The 18,064-nt window shown below is 40.4% G+C and overlaps 2 protein-coding genes, 1 long non-coding RNA gene and 1 pseudogene across 3 annotated transcripts; 2 read left to right on the top strand and 2 right to left on the bottom strand.

The window, feature by feature from the left end:
• Nucleotides 1–402: 402 nt before the first annotated feature.
• Nucleotides 403–6,754, top strand: LOC147948542 (uncharacterized; annotated as a pseudogene).
• A 3,750-nt stretch (nt 6,755–10,504) lies between these two features.
• On the bottom strand, nt 10,505–11,101 carry LOC104749709 (uncharacterized). The gene has a single exon (XM_010471392.1). It carries the CDS (start codon nt 11,099–11,101, stop codon nt 10,505–10,507), a length of 597 nt encoding a protein of 198 aa, XP_010469694.1.
• Nucleotides 11,102–14,681: 3,580 nt separating this feature from the next.
• LOC104720103 (putative purine permease 13) lies at nt 14,682–16,193 on the top strand. Its single transcript, XM_010438072.3, has 2 exons — nt 14,682–14,784; nt 14,935–16,193. Exons 1-2 carry the CDS (start codon nt 14,781–14,783, stop codon nt 16,029–16,031), a joined length of 1,101 nt encoding a protein of 366 aa, XP_010436374.1. The 5' UTR covers nt 14,682–14,780; the 3' UTR covers nt 16,032–16,193.
• Nucleotides 16,194–16,798: 605 nt separating this feature from the next.
• On the bottom strand, nt 16,799–17,941 carry LOC104720112 (uncharacterized). Its single transcript, XR_756730.3, has 2 exons — nt 17,783–17,941; nt 16,799–17,661 (listed from the first exon to the last, which is right to left on the bottom strand). It is a non-coding gene; the product is annotated as an uncharacterized LOC104720112 (long non-coding RNA).
• Between the last annotated feature and the right edge of the window lie 123 nt (nt 17,942–18,064).

Below are 18,064 nucleotides of genomic sequence, written 5' to 3' on the forward strand. Positions count from 1 at the left end.
GTTTGATGGCCGATTACGGTAGACTATATCTCTATGTGACTTTTAATGGGTCGGCTGTTGGAGAAAAGAGTCACAAAATTGGTAACGAGTGTGTTGGTATGGATGCGGAAGAAGGAGACGATGGGCTTGATGATGAATTTTTGGTGGCGTATGTGGAGCAGATAGAAGCAAGTCATAAGGCTAAGATGACTAAAGTAGTGGACAACAATGAAAATTTGGGTAAGTTTTCTAAAGTAGACAAGGATATTCAGGGGTTGTCCACAAGAGCTCTGTTGGTGGACAATGGGAAAATGGACCACAATCTCAGAGATGGTCTGTATGAGGTCAATGTGGTTACTGAAATAGAACCGGGGGGACAATATAATGATGGTTGACCTTGTTGAGGAAGTGGTCAACAATATAATGGTTGTTGACCATGTTGAGGAAGTGGTCAATGGGGAAGATGGCCTTTGTGATGTACCAGTGTCCAAAATGAGAGAAATGGGGGACAATATGATTAACGTAGACATAGTTGCCATATCTGGTAATGTTGTTGATCCATTGTCCACTGTAGAACCATTAGTGGACAATTTTATTTTAGGGGATAGCAGTCCGGAGTATAATTACGATGAGTGGACTGAAAGAATTAACAAAGAGTATCCTCCGGATTGGGATCCTAACATGGTGGGGACGACTGAAGATGAGGACGAGGATGAGGATGTGGTTGTGGAAGAGGGAAACCAATGCGGCATCCTAATAAACAATGCAATAGTAGCAATGGGATCATCTTCTGGTTATGAACGTTCGGATGTCGATATGGTTGATTGTCTTGGAGGACCTGTGATAGATAAAACAGATCCTCTATTGTTGACTGACGCTCCACCATGCCATGATAATATGAGAGGCTTGCCAAGCCATGAAAGACACATGGATTTGAAAAGAGCGGGGGATGCAATCTATATTGGTAGAGTCTTTGCAAATAAGGCAGAGATGCACAAGGTGCTATCACTGTATGCTATGAAGAAGATTTTTTTGCTTTTGAATAGTTGCTTCCGACAAAACCAAAGTAATTGCATCGTGCATGGGCAAGAATTGTGGTTGGAGGGTTTATGTTGTAACTCATCCAAACACCTTAAATTTGGAAGTGAATAACGTTACAATGGAATACAATTGCGACGTTGCCGCAAGGTCTAGATATGGAGAGAAAGCAACGGCGAAGATATTGGCTGGACTTTTGCGAGGCAAATTTAACCAATGGCAAGAAAGGACCGAGGGCTTGCGAGTTACCAGAAATGGTATTGTCAGAGTTGAATGTAACGATATCGTACATGAAATCATGGAACGCTAAGGAATTGGCTGTAAATGCTACACAAGGAACTGAAGAAGGAAGCTTTGAATTTCTGTCAACGTATCTACACCTCTTTACGTCAACAAACCCTGGGACGATAACAGATTTGCATACAACAGTAGACAAAAAGGGTAACACTTTGTTCAAATATCTCTTCTTCGCATTTGGTGCATGTATTGATGGGTACAAGTTTGTGAGGAAGGTTATAGTGATAGATGGTACAGCGATGAAGGGTAAGTACAAAGGCTGTTTTGTAGCAGCTAGTGGGCAGGATGGAAATATGCAGATATATCCACTGGCCTTTGGGGTAGTGGAAGTGGAAAATGGTGCTGGTTGGGTGTGATTTTTGAAGAATCTATCAAAATTTGTTCCAGACGAGGAAGACCTTGTTTTCGTATCTGATAGGCATGCCTCCATATATTCTGCACTGGCGAAAGTGTATCCACTAGCACATCATGCAGCGTGTGCAGTCCATCTTTTCCGAAATGTTAAACACAAATATAATTGCGGTGGTCTAGCTGGTCTTGTCTCAAAAGCAGGAAGAGCATATACGGTTGGTGATTTCCGTCATTGGTGGAGGCAAATAGAGTAAACAAAACCAGAGTGTGCAGAGTATCTACTTAATATAGGACTACCACATTGGACACTATCACACTTCCCTAGCAACCATTACAATTTGATGAGTAGTAACATCTCAAAGTCATTAAACGCCGCAATGCAAAAAGCTGTGGATTATCCGATAGTGTCAATAGTAGAATTCATAAGGGCAATGTTGATGAGGTGGTTTTGGTGTAGAAGGACTTTTGCTCAGAAGACTAGGACAAGGTGTACACAAGAGATAGAAGAAATGTTGATTAACCATCTGAAGGAGTCACTTAATTGTGCGGTACTGGGAGCTACTGACTGGATTTACCAAGTGAACGACGGGATTGGGTGTGAGTTTACAGTTGACCTTGAGAAAAAATCTTGCACTTGCAGGGTGTTTGATGTACTTATGGTACCTTGCTGTCATGCTTTGGCTGCTAGTCGAGTAAGAAACATTGACCCCTACACACTTATATCCATGTGTTATTTTGTTGGACCATGGAGAGAAAAGTACAAAGGAGTTTGTTGTGAATCGCAGACCCCGATTCACCTCTGCAGTGAACCGCAGACCGCGACTCTGCCCCTACTCCTCTTCTACTTCACATATCAGTTTGCATAACATAAACATAACACAGAGATTTAACGAGTTCCCCTCATGCAGAGGGTACATCTCGTGTGGGAACCTTCTCCCACAAACATCCACTATCAATCAACCAAGGTTTACACACAGTGTTACATATACAAGCTTAGAGAACTAAAACCTACAGAGAACCTGAAGAAGAAAACACATAATAGATCCAGGTTTTCTTCTTCTTCTCTCTTTGTATAATCCTGAAACACCTCCAGAACCCCAAAGAAGCAGCTCCACCTTCGTCTCTCATCAGAGTGTCCTGAAGACACCTTAAACCTAGACAAGGTTATGTCCGACTCTCAGCCCTTCGACCCCAGCCGAGCTTCTGCTCCTTTATCATGGTCCTGCGCACAGCTTCAAGCTCCTTGTACGACGCCCTGCGCATGCTCTCTGCACTGCGTCCTGCGTCTCTGCGTCTGCCATGCACAGCCCTGCGCTGTGCCCTACAGCCGTCACCAATGTACCTCCAGCTTCTTTAGTGCGTGCTTTGCGGCTTTCTTCAGCATACATGTTTCTTCAACCCTAGTTTCCCTTTTATAGTGAAACCCTAGAGCTTATGTCGGTTTAGTCCTGCAGGCCACACAACACGGATCCTGTATGGGCTTAACACCAATATAGGCCCAGTTCTTGATTCAGACCAAATAAGCCCATATGAAGCAAACATTTATAACAAACTCCACCTTTTGCTTCATTTGGTCTAACTCACAAAATCCCCTTTGTGTTGATTCTTTCCTGAGAAGAAAAACAAAGCTTTTCTTCTCATGAGAACCTGCAACTTCCGATGATCCTTATGTTCGTCGACCATAGGAATTTTCAACTCCATCTTCAGAAACTTCAAGAGATTCGCGACTCTCCCTCAAGCTTCCATCTGCAGATGACTGAATCCCACTTGCAGAAGAACTCTGACCACTAAACCTGACAACCTTGAAGAAAACCTTGATAATCAATATAGAACACAACCAACCATTGATGTTCCTTTGTGTTCTTCAATGCCATCCTCTGACATTGCTCTAAAATTCCCAGCACCTATCGAATCCTTAGACTGTCATGACTGTCCCTATGTTTGAACTTTCTGAAATTTCAGTCTGCGAAGCAATACAGCTTCACCTTGTTCTTGACAGCTTCCCTGAATAGCTTACGATGCTCTTCAGCTGTCCCAACAAGTTCGTGTAACTCTTTACACGAATCATCTTCTTCTACCTTTTTTCTCCTGGTCTTAGAAACACTTATGAAGACCTTTACTCGATTCCCCTGTTCCTCACAACAGCTCCACCTAGAACCAGAACTTCTGATTCACCCGCAAGTAACACCTTGCTTGCTTATGGAACCTTGATCTTGAAACTTTTAGAACTAGTAAAACCTGAGACATCAACCTCTCAGAACACGATTACAACAATCACACAACCTCTTCCATGGTTTCTGATAAATACCACAGACCTGTTATCATGATTGTATATCATCTGTATATGTCTGCAACTTGATTCACTTGGTCGACCTTTGATTCCCCTCATGTGCACTGAGCTTAAAACAAATTTCCTTGAATCTCATGCAGAACACATGAATCATACATGCTTCAAACCTGAAACAATCCCTGATTCATCCTGTAAACAATCTCAACCCAATGCATTACTCTTGAGATTGAGTTTACATCCCATCTGTTTAACCAACTGACTCTTGAACCCAGCTTGTACGATATGACAGTACAACCTCCTGTTCAACCTCATGTTAAAACAGATGTCTGACCAACAGCTTTAAAACATGTGCTAGTCTCCTTGTAACAGCCTTTAGTGCTTCACACTAGAATCCCTGAAGCCACACCTACTGTTAACATAACCCTGCAATAGTTCTTCACGTTTGCAGACCTTACCAAGAAGAACCTTGGTACCACCATCATACCTTTTCTCACTATTCATCAACACCAACTTGACATGTCATCACCATTGATGAATCCTCACTTAACCTCCATGTAAGTGAATTTCTTGAGAAACTTAATGATCCTACTAGACCCACTAGTCTTCAACTAGTTTTGTCTAGCATAACATGCATCTTTAACCAACAAAGTTCTACTTGAATCTTCCCCTTATACTCACATGCTTCCTTATTAAGTGCCGACAAAACACTTAAACTTCCTGCAAGTGATACTTCAGAAGATTCATCCACCAGATCATCTTTGTAGATGCAAACAGGCAAACCAGAACTTTTCTGTTTCTGATTCTCTTCTCAATGCAAAACCTAACCCCTGTCACCTTGCGCCAGCCTTGTAGATTCTTGCACTTACTTGCAAACTCTTGCACAGTCCTGCAACGTCTACAAAAGTCTTCCAGAGATTTTAAGTCACCTTGTAGAGCAAACTCCACCTTGACAAAAAAAATCTCACTGACTGCAACTTCGACTCTTGGTACTCTTCTGCATTCCCATTCTCTGTAGACCTACCTTGATTGTAGTCCTTTCAAATCTCTAACAACCAGATCCTCTTGAGACTTAACCATTCACCCAACACCTCTTAAAACTGACCACTTCAACATAAATTGCTTGGTCCATCTTCATACTCATCTGAATCTTCGACACAACTTGTTGACCTAACAACCAGCTTACACACAGATTCACCTCTGAAGGCGTCCCTTAGTAAATCTGTGATTCCTTGTCGTTGTACCTTCAACCAATTCCTGAACACCACCACACAGACCTTTAACAACCGAAAACTAAATTTTCAATAGTTGAAGACGTCTACATCCCTTTGTTCTTCCTATGTCTAGATTCCTTAAACTGAAACAGCTTTGAGTATTCAGAAGCTCCAAAACAGATCATCACATGTACCTTGTGACCACAGCGGAAAACTGAACTCCTGTTTTGATAAGTTTTGAGCCTTATGGATGATGCTTCAATTCCTTCTTCACAGCCATGTGCAAATCACCTTCACACATCCATCCATGAACCTGAATCAAACATTGTAGATAACTTCACCTTAAATCAACCCCATAATTGATTTAACCTCCGAGTCTTCTACAAAAGTCTCTGGATCCTCCTTGTATGTTTACAACGTCATGCCTGAGTCTGTGAAATCCTAAGCCCGAGCTCTAATACCACTTGTTGTGAATCGCAGACCCCGATTCACCTCTGTAGTGAACCGCAGACCGCGACTCTACCCCTACTCCTCTTCTACTTCACATATCAGTTTGCATAACATAAACATAACACAGAGATTTAACGAGTTCCCCTCATGCAGAGGGTACATCTCGTGTGGGAACCTTCTCCCATAAACATCCACTATCAATCAACCAAGGTTTACACAGTGTTACATATACAAGCTTAGAGAACTAACAACTACAGAGAACCTGAAGAAGAAAACACATAATAGATCTAGGTTTTCTTCTTCTTCTCTCTCTGTCTCTGGTTCAGCTCTCCCCTCCATGTATAATCCTGAAACACCTCCAGAACCCCAAAGAAGCAGCTCCACCTCCGTCTCTCATCAGAGTGTCCTGAAGACACCTTAAACCTAGACAAGGTTATGTCCGACTCTCAGCCCTTCGACCCCAGCCGAGCTTCTGCTCCTTTATCATGGTTCTGCGCACAGCTTCAAGCTCCTTGTATGATGCCCAGCGCATGCTCTCTGCACTGCGCCCTGCGTCTCTGCGTCTGCCATGCACAGCGCCCTGCGCTGTGCCCTACAGCTGTCACCAATGTACCTCCAGCTTCTTTAGTGCGTGCTCTGCGGCTTTCTTCAGCATACATGTTTCTTCAACTCTAGTTTCCCTTTTATAGTGAAACCCTAGAGCTTATGTCGGTTTAGTCCTGCAGGCCACACAACACGGATCCTGTATGGGCTTCACACCAATATAGGCCCAGTTCTTGGTTCAGACCAAATAAGCCCATATGAAGTAAACATTTACAACAGAGTTGTAATGCCGCGTCCTAATGAGAAAGACCACGACATCCCAGAAGAATGTACGGATGTAGCTGTGAACCCACCAAGGACAAAGCGCCAAGGGGGAAGGCCAAAAAAGAAAAAGATTCCATCATAGGGTGAAGTGCATCACGTAAGTGATTCTATTAAAACATTTATGTCCACTGTTTAAAATTTCGGTCCATTTAAATAAGCGTTTCTTGTTTGATATAAATTTTTTTCAGAAGAAGAGAGTAACAAAATGTGGGAGATGTTTTGGACAAGGTCACAACAGGAAAACATGCTCGACGTTAATTTGAAGAAATGAAGATTGGTTACTTAAGAGGTCTATCTCACTACGTTTTTTGGATGCTGATGGATTCACATATTACTCATTTTGCCCATTATGATTATAAGATACTTCATGTCCTTCAGCATTAGGATAGTATTTTGGCTACAATTGCTACAATTGCTACTGATGGATTCAAATATAACTCATTTTACCCACTATGGTTGTAAGATACTTAATGTCCTTCAGCATTAGGATGGTATTTTGGCTTGAATTGCTACTATTTCGACATCAACGGTTGTAAGATATTTGGTCTACTATGGTTGAATGTTTATATGCCTACTATTGTTGTAAGAGTCATTAACCATGGCTAAAATCGTTAACTATGGAGTGATTATGCGAAATGATAGACAAGGATTGATACTGTGGAGATCTAAGTGAAGATCATTTCATAATTAATTATGTGGACATAAAAAGAGAAAGTATCCCAGGGGAAACATAGAGTACATAACACTACAAAAGGATAAGGAGATATAGGTGGACAATGTAAAACAGCTGATAGACAACTGTGAGGGATGCAGATGATAGACAACATATTAGGGATCCAAGCTCGTCTCAATTTAAGATCTCATTTAAACCGTACTCCCGGTTACAAACCTAGCGTTACTTCCGCTGTGATTTGTCTTCTCTTCTCGTCTCTGGCATTCGACTTACCGGGTCCTCCGAAATCACTTCGTCTACCGGATTCTTCTCCGGCGATTGCCCAAGTGTTGCCGTGTCTTGTCCTGGATCTGGGTCTGAGTCTCCCTCAATGAATTTTGGGAGAACCCTTCTCTCCCCATCCGCCACTAACTTCCTTCTAGCATTTTCCTCACCGGATCTCCCTCCCCTTAGCGTCTACATCGACTCTGCTTCCGTCTCTTCAGGTGCTGCTGGTGCCTTCCGATCCATCTTTTGCTCCTCCCCGTCCTATCTGCCGCCGTGATATTTTCTTGCCTGAGCTAGGTCTTGTGCGGAGGACCCTGAAGCTGTTTCTTTGGTGGGCCTGGTCCATTACTTCTTGGACCTGTGGGTGTGTCTTCTCCTTAGTGTGCTTGTGTGTCTGGCCCATTAATAGAGTATGTCTCCACTGCACAACTCTGTTTCTTGTGAGGTTGTTCGGTGTGTTCGTCAAGCTTTGATGGGTGACCGATTGGTTTTTGCGTTGCTGAATTTTAGAAGACCTTGTTTTGAAAAAACTTCTGTCCATCACTCTTGCTGGAGGGGATATACTTCTATCCTCCTCCCCGGTTTTGGTTTTGCTTCTCTTTCCAGGTTATTGGAGAAAAGCATTACACCGTCATCCTTGCTTCCATGGCGCTTGTGCATTCAACCGTCTAAAGGATGCTTTCCAAAGATTTCTTCCTCTGATGGTTTCAACGGCTTGTCAGCTTGGTGCCCTGTCACCTTTGTCTTTTCAGCCAATATTATGATTGTCTTGTCTGCCCTAGTGGCGAACTCAATCTTGAGAAACATCTCACCTTGAGTGTTTGGTGTTGTCCAAAGTGTCTTCTTACTTATTCGCTATATTGTTTTCAAGGATCGAAGTTTCCGCGATTACATTTGTTGTCTAAGTTTTAGGATTGCTTTGCTCTATCATTCTATCTGCTTGTATCTTGTCTTTGGACTTGCTTTTGGATCAGGGAGTTGGTTAGCTTTGGCTCCTCCCTTTGTAATGTTTTCCTCTTTGGAGGTTGATTAGTATGGTATAAAATCTTGGTGAACAAAAAAAAAAAAGGAAGGCAATCAGCAGGAAGGAGAGGAAGCCAAGGGTGAATCCTATAAACACTTTGTGGACAAAGGTCAATGGAGTAGAAGACGGATTGTTCCTAGGTGTGAGGTTGTGGACGTTGGAAGCAAGTTCTTCGTAGCCATCACTGATCTCACGAATAAGTTGTTTAAGGTGCCCAATCTCTTCTCCATAATATTCAATTTGGGCCGCCAGCATAGAAGGGTATACCTTCGTTCCATTAGGTCCAAGATTGAAGTAGTTCATAAGGTCGCCCCCTCAGAAAACTTGCTGTGCAGGTCGTGGATTTCCTCGAGAATTGCCCTGTGCCACAGCTTGTTGAGGTCTAAACCACCATCCTTAATTGAAATGAATCATAAAATGTGTTTATTATGCCAGATCTAGGGACATTTAAAATCTAATAAATGGAATTATAACTTAGTAGTTACAAACAAAGAAAGAATACCTCAGATCTAGCACATTTGTAGAAAAGACGACCTTGATTACCACCGTCCTGATGGGTAGTAAGTTCAAGATTTCCACCACACCAGCATTTTTTCGGTATCCCATAGTTTGAATTCTGACGGTCGCGTGACTTAACTAAGTCAGCTGAAGAGAAAGAAGGCTGGCTGTAACTGTATTTCCCCATGTCGTTGATCAATCCGCCAAAATGTAAAGAGAAATATGAGGGGTTTGTGAAAGTGATGGTGTATGTTCTCTTGAATTTTGTGGTTTTAATAGGTAATAGACCATTATTTTTATAATTTTAAAGGATCTGTTGATACATGTTGTAAAGTTATTTGCACATTGTGTAAGGCAAGGAGCAATATCATACCTGATTGATGGCGACATGACTTTAACGAGAAAGGACAAAAATAAAGTTAGCGTTTAAGTATAGTTAGAGGATCTAGTTTGGTTGTAATGATGTTAATCTATATTTGTTTAGACTAGCCGAGTTGTTACAATGTAGACAAAAGTTGTATGTTAAGTCCACAAAGTAGAAAAAGATATGTCTATTAAAACATGGTGAACAAACAAGTACATGCAACCGAAGACGTAGACTTTTGTAGATAGGTGGACAAGGCTCATATATTAGTCCACTGTAACAACAAAAGACAGAACTTAATGAGAAAATTGGAAAAGATAACACTTAAAATATACATATGAATTGAATACTCCTCCACCAGACAAAGCAAGCTTCACAACGGGAATCCATGGTGCATGTGTAGCCAACGCCGGCACACTTTGGAACATTATAAAACCTCCAAGTATCGCAATACCTTTTGATCCTACATGGACCAAGTTGACAAATGTTTTCGAAGACCGATTCTGAAAAATATTCAGCCATGGCATAAGAGCCAACACGATCCTTAAATGAGGTGATCGTGGAGACCCCCTCGTGGTAATGGCCAGCACAGATTAAGAACAAACCAAGTGCAAACTGCATTTCTTCAGAAAATGGGGTGGTATTAAACAATAGGTTGATGGCTTTGTCAATCTGACCATCTCTAGCTATAAGACGAAGACTTTCCTGGTAACAGGCGTAAGGGTTGCCAGCCTTAACAGACCTTATGAAGAAAGGGTGCAACTTTGAGGACTTGTCCACAAGAAAAGGGGCATGTTGAAAAGGAAGTAGACAACTCTCTTTGAGGACATATGATAATAACGTTAAATAGCTCTTTAATCATGGTAATAAATAGACTAAATAACTTTTCAATTTGTGGACTGAACTAATTATCAGTGGACAGTACTCACCCTTGTGGACAAGTATTGAGGACAAATAGTCTAATTGTAGACAACGTGATAGTACCTTGTGGACTAGAACTAAGTCAAGGGACAAGTTGACAGTAGACAAAAAAATATGTTGTTAAAGGCAAATTCAAAAGGAAATATAGTCCATAATAAAAGAAGAGTAACATGTGTCAGTTACAACCTCAAAACATCTACTTTGAAGGAAAACATCATAACAAACGATGGTCATAGTAGAAAACACGTGAAACATTTGTAAAAGTCGTACAGTTTTATAACTGAACAACGAATTCTTGGTAGACATCAACCGCGTAAGCCATTTTAATATCGTCCACCATCTTCTCCGTGAGGGTATCAAGGCCCAATCCTTGGGCGGGGAGTTTGATGTATTTCACATTCAGAGGACCACAATCTCTGTTTCTGTCGTTTTGGTAGACGTCCACCAATCTATCAAACTTGAACGATTCAGGTAGAGGACAGTTGGTTACTTTAGGGTTGACTAGGTCATTGATTATGATAGGTAACATCTCAACTAGCGGTTTCATGAGATGTGGCAACTTAGACTCGTCGTGGTTTGCAATAAGAGGATCAAGTATCTCGATAACGCCTTCTTTTAATTTAATCGCCAATGCAACCCAATGGCGCTTACCCCAGTTCATTGGTATGTAAACTGTGTCTACATCGCTGAACCAAGTGAGATTGCACTGACGGCTGTAGACAGATCCACGGACGTAGTTCTTGATGAGGCTGTTCCATTGAAATGTTGATTTCTTCTTACTCTTCTTGTAGTGGACGTAGTCAATGCTGATCATGTGAGTAAACCAAGTATCCAAGACTGCCACTCTTGACTCTCGAAGAAAAGGGCCCATCGTCCTCCAAAGCCAGCTGAGCATTGCTTCCATATGTTGTAGAAGCCGAGTAAAAGGACATCAAATTAGTAGAAAACCCAGATGGAGTGATTGAGATGATAACAAATGAAAATAATGGATGCATATAGAGGAAAAAGGGTAAAAATACCAGAGAATCGACCCAATAAGTGGGTGAGTACAAACCTTAAAGAACGTACGCTTAACGTCGTGACCATCTATGATATACTCTATGTAAAACAAAGTAGATTATATTAATCAAATGATTTGCACTTTCTGACAAATAGCTCCTAAAAAGCTTAACATTTATTGTCCACCAACTTACTTATGCAGATAAGAGGAGAGTGTGGTCAGAAATTCCTTTCGAATAGCAGGTTTAACAATACAGAAAGAGGAGTATTCATATTCAGGCTCTTCAAGTGGTTGTGAAGGCTTTTTCTTAGAGGAAGAACACTGACCAAATCTTCTTCTTGGCATCGTCCTCGTTCTTTTGGAAGGGAGGGAAGGATTTTATAGCTCCAATAATTTGGATCCCCTTTTTTATGTGGGACTACCAAGATCAACCTGCAAGTTGATTGAGCATTGTAAGTAAAGTTTAAAATTCCAAACATTTTAAACTAAGAGAAGAATATTATATTTTTTTGTAAAATAACCTCGTCTATTATAGGATCATCAGATAATGAGGCCTAGCCATCCCCTGAGTCGGTAGTCGGATTTGGGGAATTATCCTGACAAGAATTACCCTGAGTATTTAATTTGATTTGGTGGACATTAAAAGTTGTTGGTTAATAAAGAATCGATATGAAAACCTTGTGGACTAAAGTAGGGTCTTCCTCGTATAGGTCGCCTATGCTTTTCAGGATTGTTGGGGTATGTGGACCGTAGTTTATCCACTGAGTGTTGTTGTTGTTGTCCACAGCCTCCTTGAAAATACATGTGAAATTAATGTAAAACGTTTAGAGAAATATAAGCTAGAGAAGCCAAATTAACTAATTACACTCTACATAATACCTCTTGTGGGATAGTTGTGGAGTTGATTGGAGTTTCTGCCTTTGTGTTTTGGTACAAATTTGCAGAATTATGAATTTGTGCCAAAAGATCTGAATGCATCTCGAGAGGTGATTTGGGAATTAGTCCTTTTGTAGACAAAGATGAAGGAACTTCCTCAAGAACTTCAGCTTTGCATTGCGCTGTTTAAGAGATGGATTTGTTGTATTAGTCTTTGCCACACCCGTTGTAATAAATGGTAAACAAGAAAGGCCGCCATGCCAGTCTTCCTTACTAAACTTGTGGCCATCTTTCAGATTTTTTAATATGAAATCAACACAAGGATCCTCGTCGTCAACACCATCCCATGAGTAGTTTTGAAGATCTGGTAGATCGGAGTTGTTGCCGTGAATAATATTCTCAATGTGAAGCTATAAAAGGCAACAACACACAAATGATGAATATATGAATGCGTATATATGTTAAAGTAGTTTAAAGAGTGACAACTTACCGTAGGATCGATTTCCGTCTCCAATATGTTAGAAAAGTGAAAGCTCTTCAGCTTTGTTAAATGAATCACAGATCAGTCAGTAAAAGTTTGTGCGTCGTCTCCATCTGGAAGGATTCTTTCTAGCATTGGGATTGCATCGAGAAATAGCAGTTGAAACGATAAACTGAAACCGTGAGTAGCTGTGTGAGAACAGGTCAGCTAATGAAGCCGCACCTTGAACTACCTCACCAATGGAAACCCTCTCCAAGGTCCTTACGAAAGATAGCCTCCCCCATGGATATTTGACAAAAGCATTTATATCTTTAACCAAATTGACAACTTTACTGGTAGCTTTAACATTCGATGAATTGTAGATTAGAATACCATCGATGATTACAACAAGGCACAGTCGAAGCCTACGATCACCATCCATTCTCTTTGATTTCGGCAACATCTTGTCTTGTTTTAGAATGTCCACAATTTGCCAGATTGTGAAACTATTGTTCGGACCAACAAGACTGTTGAGATAATCAGGATCAGAAGAACCAGCAGAATCAGAAGAAGATATATCATCCTCAGACGAAGGGAATGGATCACAATTTATAACAGTTAAGATTGCAAATTCTCGGAGAGAAAACATGATTGGATGTCCACCATAAACGAACCACATCTCGTATTTTTTCCTGGTGACAAGTGATCAACAAAGTAATTGATAGACAAGTTTGCCGGAGAGGGAACTCTTGCGAACAGGAAGTTGGAGAAGACGACCAAAACAAAACTGTTTCAGCCACTCTAACTCAGGGGACCCATCTAACGCATCTACGATGTCGAGAAGATACTCAGGCTTGGAATATGAGTTTATACGATCCTTAAGAGGATAGTGATCCGTTGCAAAAAGACGTGGAGGAAGATGTCCATTGTTGGTTTCAACACGGTCTGAAGTAGGCTGCTGAGAATCTGGGAAATTGATATCACTGTATAGACAAAACAAAATTGAGTTTAAAATGGTTGTCCACCGAGAGAATTAGAGAATCTATGTCCGTTGCAACTTACCCTAAAACTGGGTCAGCAGATTTGAGAGCTTCCACAAATGTACTTTTTGGAATAAGGACAAAGTTGGGGGAAGGAACCACTTGTGGGGGATCTGCGTTATTCTCAACTGCGGAGGGATCTCTGTGTTATGTTAAAAAAAAACTTAATTTAATAAGGTGGTCTACCAATAGCAAAATCACCAAAAAGTTCTGAAAAGTACGAAAAAGCAAAATCACTAGAAAGTTCCGTTTCAACTTACGAGAAAACTGGGTCGGCCAGTTCGACAGCATCTCAAGAAGAACTTTCGGGAATCAGGTTAAAATTGGGGGTCATGGCCACGGTTGGAGGATCTGCCTGTTCACCGGCAGGGTCACCGTTAGTGTCTATTCCCCGGGGAGAGGGGGGGGGGGTCCACCATTGAAGTTGTAGTTCAATCTGAAGGGAAAAAAAAACATAATAAGCAACTCTACAAATAGGATAGTAAGTGATAATTGCATAAACAATGGTTATACTTACAAACTCCGCCGCCAGCAATTAGGGTTTAACATAGGAACTCCGGCAACGAAACTATTAAATTTTATCGGGTTTGGTTTCAGCATGAGTAGGAAATATGAAGAGTTCGAAGGTTAATGCACCAAAAAAAATTTAAACAAATATATTAATTGTCTAACTCCTTGGAAATGAAAAGACATGACATACACGCTAAGTTTAGACAAATTTAAAATATTTTTTACTTACAAAAAATCTTCGTATAAAATTCATGGCTATATGCATCTTTGCACTTCGTCGTTGTGGTAGAGTCTGAAAAAACTAAGTCAATGTAGTAGAACCCACAACTTTGATTGTAGAATGTGGTACATTTGTTAAAAGAACTCAAACATAAATGTGAAAGAATTGATCATGGACAATTTTGCTATTTTATATGTATTAATAGTGGGTCCTATAACATTTTAGAAAATATTCAGTTGAAACTGGCATTGGCCACAAACTTTGTTACTTTGTTACTGTACATGCGCACAATCGATAAATTTCTCATTTAAATAAATAATTAAATATTCGATTATACATGTTTAAAAACTTTATATTATCTCTCGTCCACCAGATCTTTTCAGAAATTATCAGACTTTTCTCAATCGTCTCATTCATCCATCACTCAACTACTCTCCCTTCATCATGGGTAAAATTTCTCTAGTTTTCCTCAATTCAATTCCAATTTCCATCAAAAACCCCTAATTCCCTGTATTCTTCTTAGGGTCTCTCTGTTTTCCTCCTCTGTGATTGAAACCAAAGAGCTGTGAACTTTATGTGTTGTTTTTGGTTGTTACAGATGAACAAGCGTTGTTGCTTCTAAAGGAAGAAGATGAAGGAAAAATCAGAAGAACCAGTGTTCCTACTCAGCTCTTAAAGCTAAAACGAACCCAATGGTGGATTCTTGTCTTCATTAGTATCTTCTTCCTCATCTCCGCTCAAGCTATCGCTGTTCTCCTTGGTCGGTTTTATTACAATCAAGGTGGAAACAGTAAATGGATCTCTACTCTTGTCCAAACCGGTGGCTTTCCCATTCTTTATCTCCCTCTTTGTCTCCTTCCTCCGTCTTCATCACACTCTTCTTCTTCTTCTTGTTCTTTCACTACTCTGCTTTGCATTTATCTTTCTCTCGGTCTTGCTATTGGTTTAGACAATCTTCTATATTCTTTCGGTCTTTCGTATCTCTCTGCTTCAGCTTACTCGATTCTATGTGCTTCACAGTTAGCTTTCAATGGTGTCTTCTCTTATTACATCAACTCTCAGAAAATCACTGTTTTGATTTTCTTCTCTGTTTTGTTGCTCTCTGTTTCTGCTGTGTTGGTTTCTCTTGACGATGATGATGATTCGAATAATAGCCCATCAGGAGATTCTAAGTGGAGTTACTTAGTTGGGTGTTTCTGTACTGTTTTTGGTTCTCTTATCTATTCTCTTCAGCTCTCTCTTATGCAGTTGTCATTCGAGAAGGTTATCAAGAGTGAGACTTTCTCTATGGTTCTCGAGATGCAAATCTACACGTCCCTCGTGGCCTCTTGTGTTGCGGTTATAGGGTTGTTTGCGAGCGGGGAATGGATGCTGTTGAGTGTGGAGATGGATGAGTTTCACGAAGGTCGAGTCGTATACGTCTTGACTTTAGTTGGAACCGCGGTTTCGTGGCAATTGGGTTCTGTTGGAGCCGTGGCACTGATATTTTTGGTGACTTCGCTGTTTTCGAACCTTATTGGTACGCTCTCTCTCATTGTTACACCTCTTGCAGCCATTGCCGTGTTCCACGACAAGCTGACTGAGCTTAAGATGGTCGCTATGGTTATCGCCTTCATGGGATTCGCTTTATATATCTACCAGATTTACCTTAATGACTTGGAAGTACAAAGAGCACGAGAAGCTCAGGTTGAATGATTCTTTAAGGTGTTCTATTATTAGTTAAGTGTTTTAGTAATCTTTCTTAGAACAACAAGCTACTATTGTTGTATTGGTTTGTAATATTAATTTATTGCCGAACGGAAGAAGCTTATTCAGATATTATTCGTGATATATAACCAGATACTAGTGTTTGGAACTTTGGATTATTCATGAGATATAGCAGATCCCAAATAACCTCTTACCAAGACCACAACCTAGAAGATGGCATTTTGGAGGGTCTCCTCTATAGATACACAACTTGCCTCAAGAGATGGCAAACGGATCTTGGATCACCATCTTCGTTCGGCTACCGTCGTCCAGGCTTGCCGGAGGTCCTGTTCCGGTCGAGCATCCGCAATTATGGACGGCGGCTACAAACGAGTTCTTTGTTTTGTAGATTAGGGTTTCGTGTGTAGCCGGTTTAATCCGGTAACTGTAACCCAACCGGTTTTGTTTTTCTAACGGTTTAGTCCGGTTTGATGTAAATGAGTTGGACCCTCTGGGATATATGTATGGGCCTACTCCGAAAATAGCCCACTGGGCATTATATGTTTATAATTGAAAGTCTTTTAACAAAAAACTTGCCTCAAGAGGCTTTGTGCCACAGAAACCAGAGAACCACGGATACAGAAACGTTTCCTGTAGAGAGGTTAATCATTCTACGAGCTCGTATTATTAGTAGCTTCATCAAAGTGTTATTGTAAATCAGCGGGTTTGGCTTAAACAGAGTAGGAATGATTTCCTAAAGCAGTATATAGTGACAATTCAGTAAAACATGGAATTTTACTGAAAAGCAAAGCAACATTTGTGTATGTGTCACTGGCAACAGAGCTATTGATCCTATAACTATAACAAATGCTGGTGTGAAATGTACATGAAGTTGTGCAAAGCAGAAGGGCTACACAAGCTGTGTAACCCAACAGGTTTAGGATGTTTTTACGTTGCAACAAACAGTGGAATGGCTGTGTAAAACCCAATTGTAAATGTTGAAAATAAGAGTTTGTTCACAAACAGACCAAAGTTCTCTTCTCTCTTTCACATTCAGTCACATAAAACTTTTCCATAGACTTCTTGGTTCTTTTAGTGACATCCTTGACGTCCATCTTATCAATCTCGTGACTCCTTGTATCCTTCTTGTTTCTTTGAATCGGTCTTGTACAATGGGTTGATTAATAGAACCTCCTCTTGTCGATTTTGGAGAAGATAACTTTGTTGATGATTGAACCAGCTATAGCTAGGAATGTTCTTCCAAGAATCAAAGGTCTACCAAGTTTTTTTTGTCCATTCCTAGGATGTTGAAGTAATGAAGTCCATATGAACACGATACAGTTTCCCACAACTAATTGTAGATCACGAATTTATCTTCCGTTGACTTTTGTGAGGAATCCTTAATGACTAAGTTAAGGTTGGATCAACATTCTATCTCGTAATCTATGTTTATCGGTAATATCTCTGCATTACATTAACGTTAGAACCGGAATCACAAAGATAGTAACAAAAAAAAAATGATATATGCATGTTATTATAGAGCAAAGGAAGACAAAACGCCCAGGGTCTGCGGTATTTGGAAGTCTCGTTAGCGGGGGAAGCTTCTCATTGAGGATTAGACACGTCTTGTGAATCATATCTTCATGTGAATTAAAGAGAGGCATGATTGATTTGTTAAAGATACTTTTAACATGAACCCCAAAATCTTAAACATCTATATTAATCACATAATAGAATCATAAAGAGGGTTAAAGTAATACCTCCACTCATTGTAGAAATGATGCTTCCTTGAATAGTTTCTTCTTCTTCAATGGCTTGAAGGCTTGAAAAGAAACTCTTAGATGATCTTTAGGTGGAAGATAAGGTTTCTCTCCCCTTTCCTATAAACTCTTTTCTTTATGTGTTGTTTTTGTTCTTATGATGATTTGTGATGGAGCAAACCATCTATTTATAGGTGGGAAGAGGACCTTACTCCTCATTAGGGTTTTGTCTCATGATTTAATCTCAACCATCCATCATAGTAGAGATGAAGACAATGGTGA

This window comes from Camelina sativa, chromosome 2, assembly GCF_030686135.1.
Source record: "Camelina sativa cultivar CO46 ecotype springtype chromosome 2, ASM3068613v1".
Classification (NCBI taxonomy): domain Eukaryota; kingdom Viridiplantae; phylum Streptophyta; class Magnoliopsida; order Brassicales; family Brassicaceae; genus Camelina; species Camelina sativa.

What these genes read in the sequence shown, in the direction of transcription:
- LOC104749709 (XM_010471392.1), bottom strand. Translation starts at nt 11,101, where the DNA reads ATGGGCCCTTTTCTTCGAGAGTCAAGAGTGGCAGTCTTGGATACTTGG.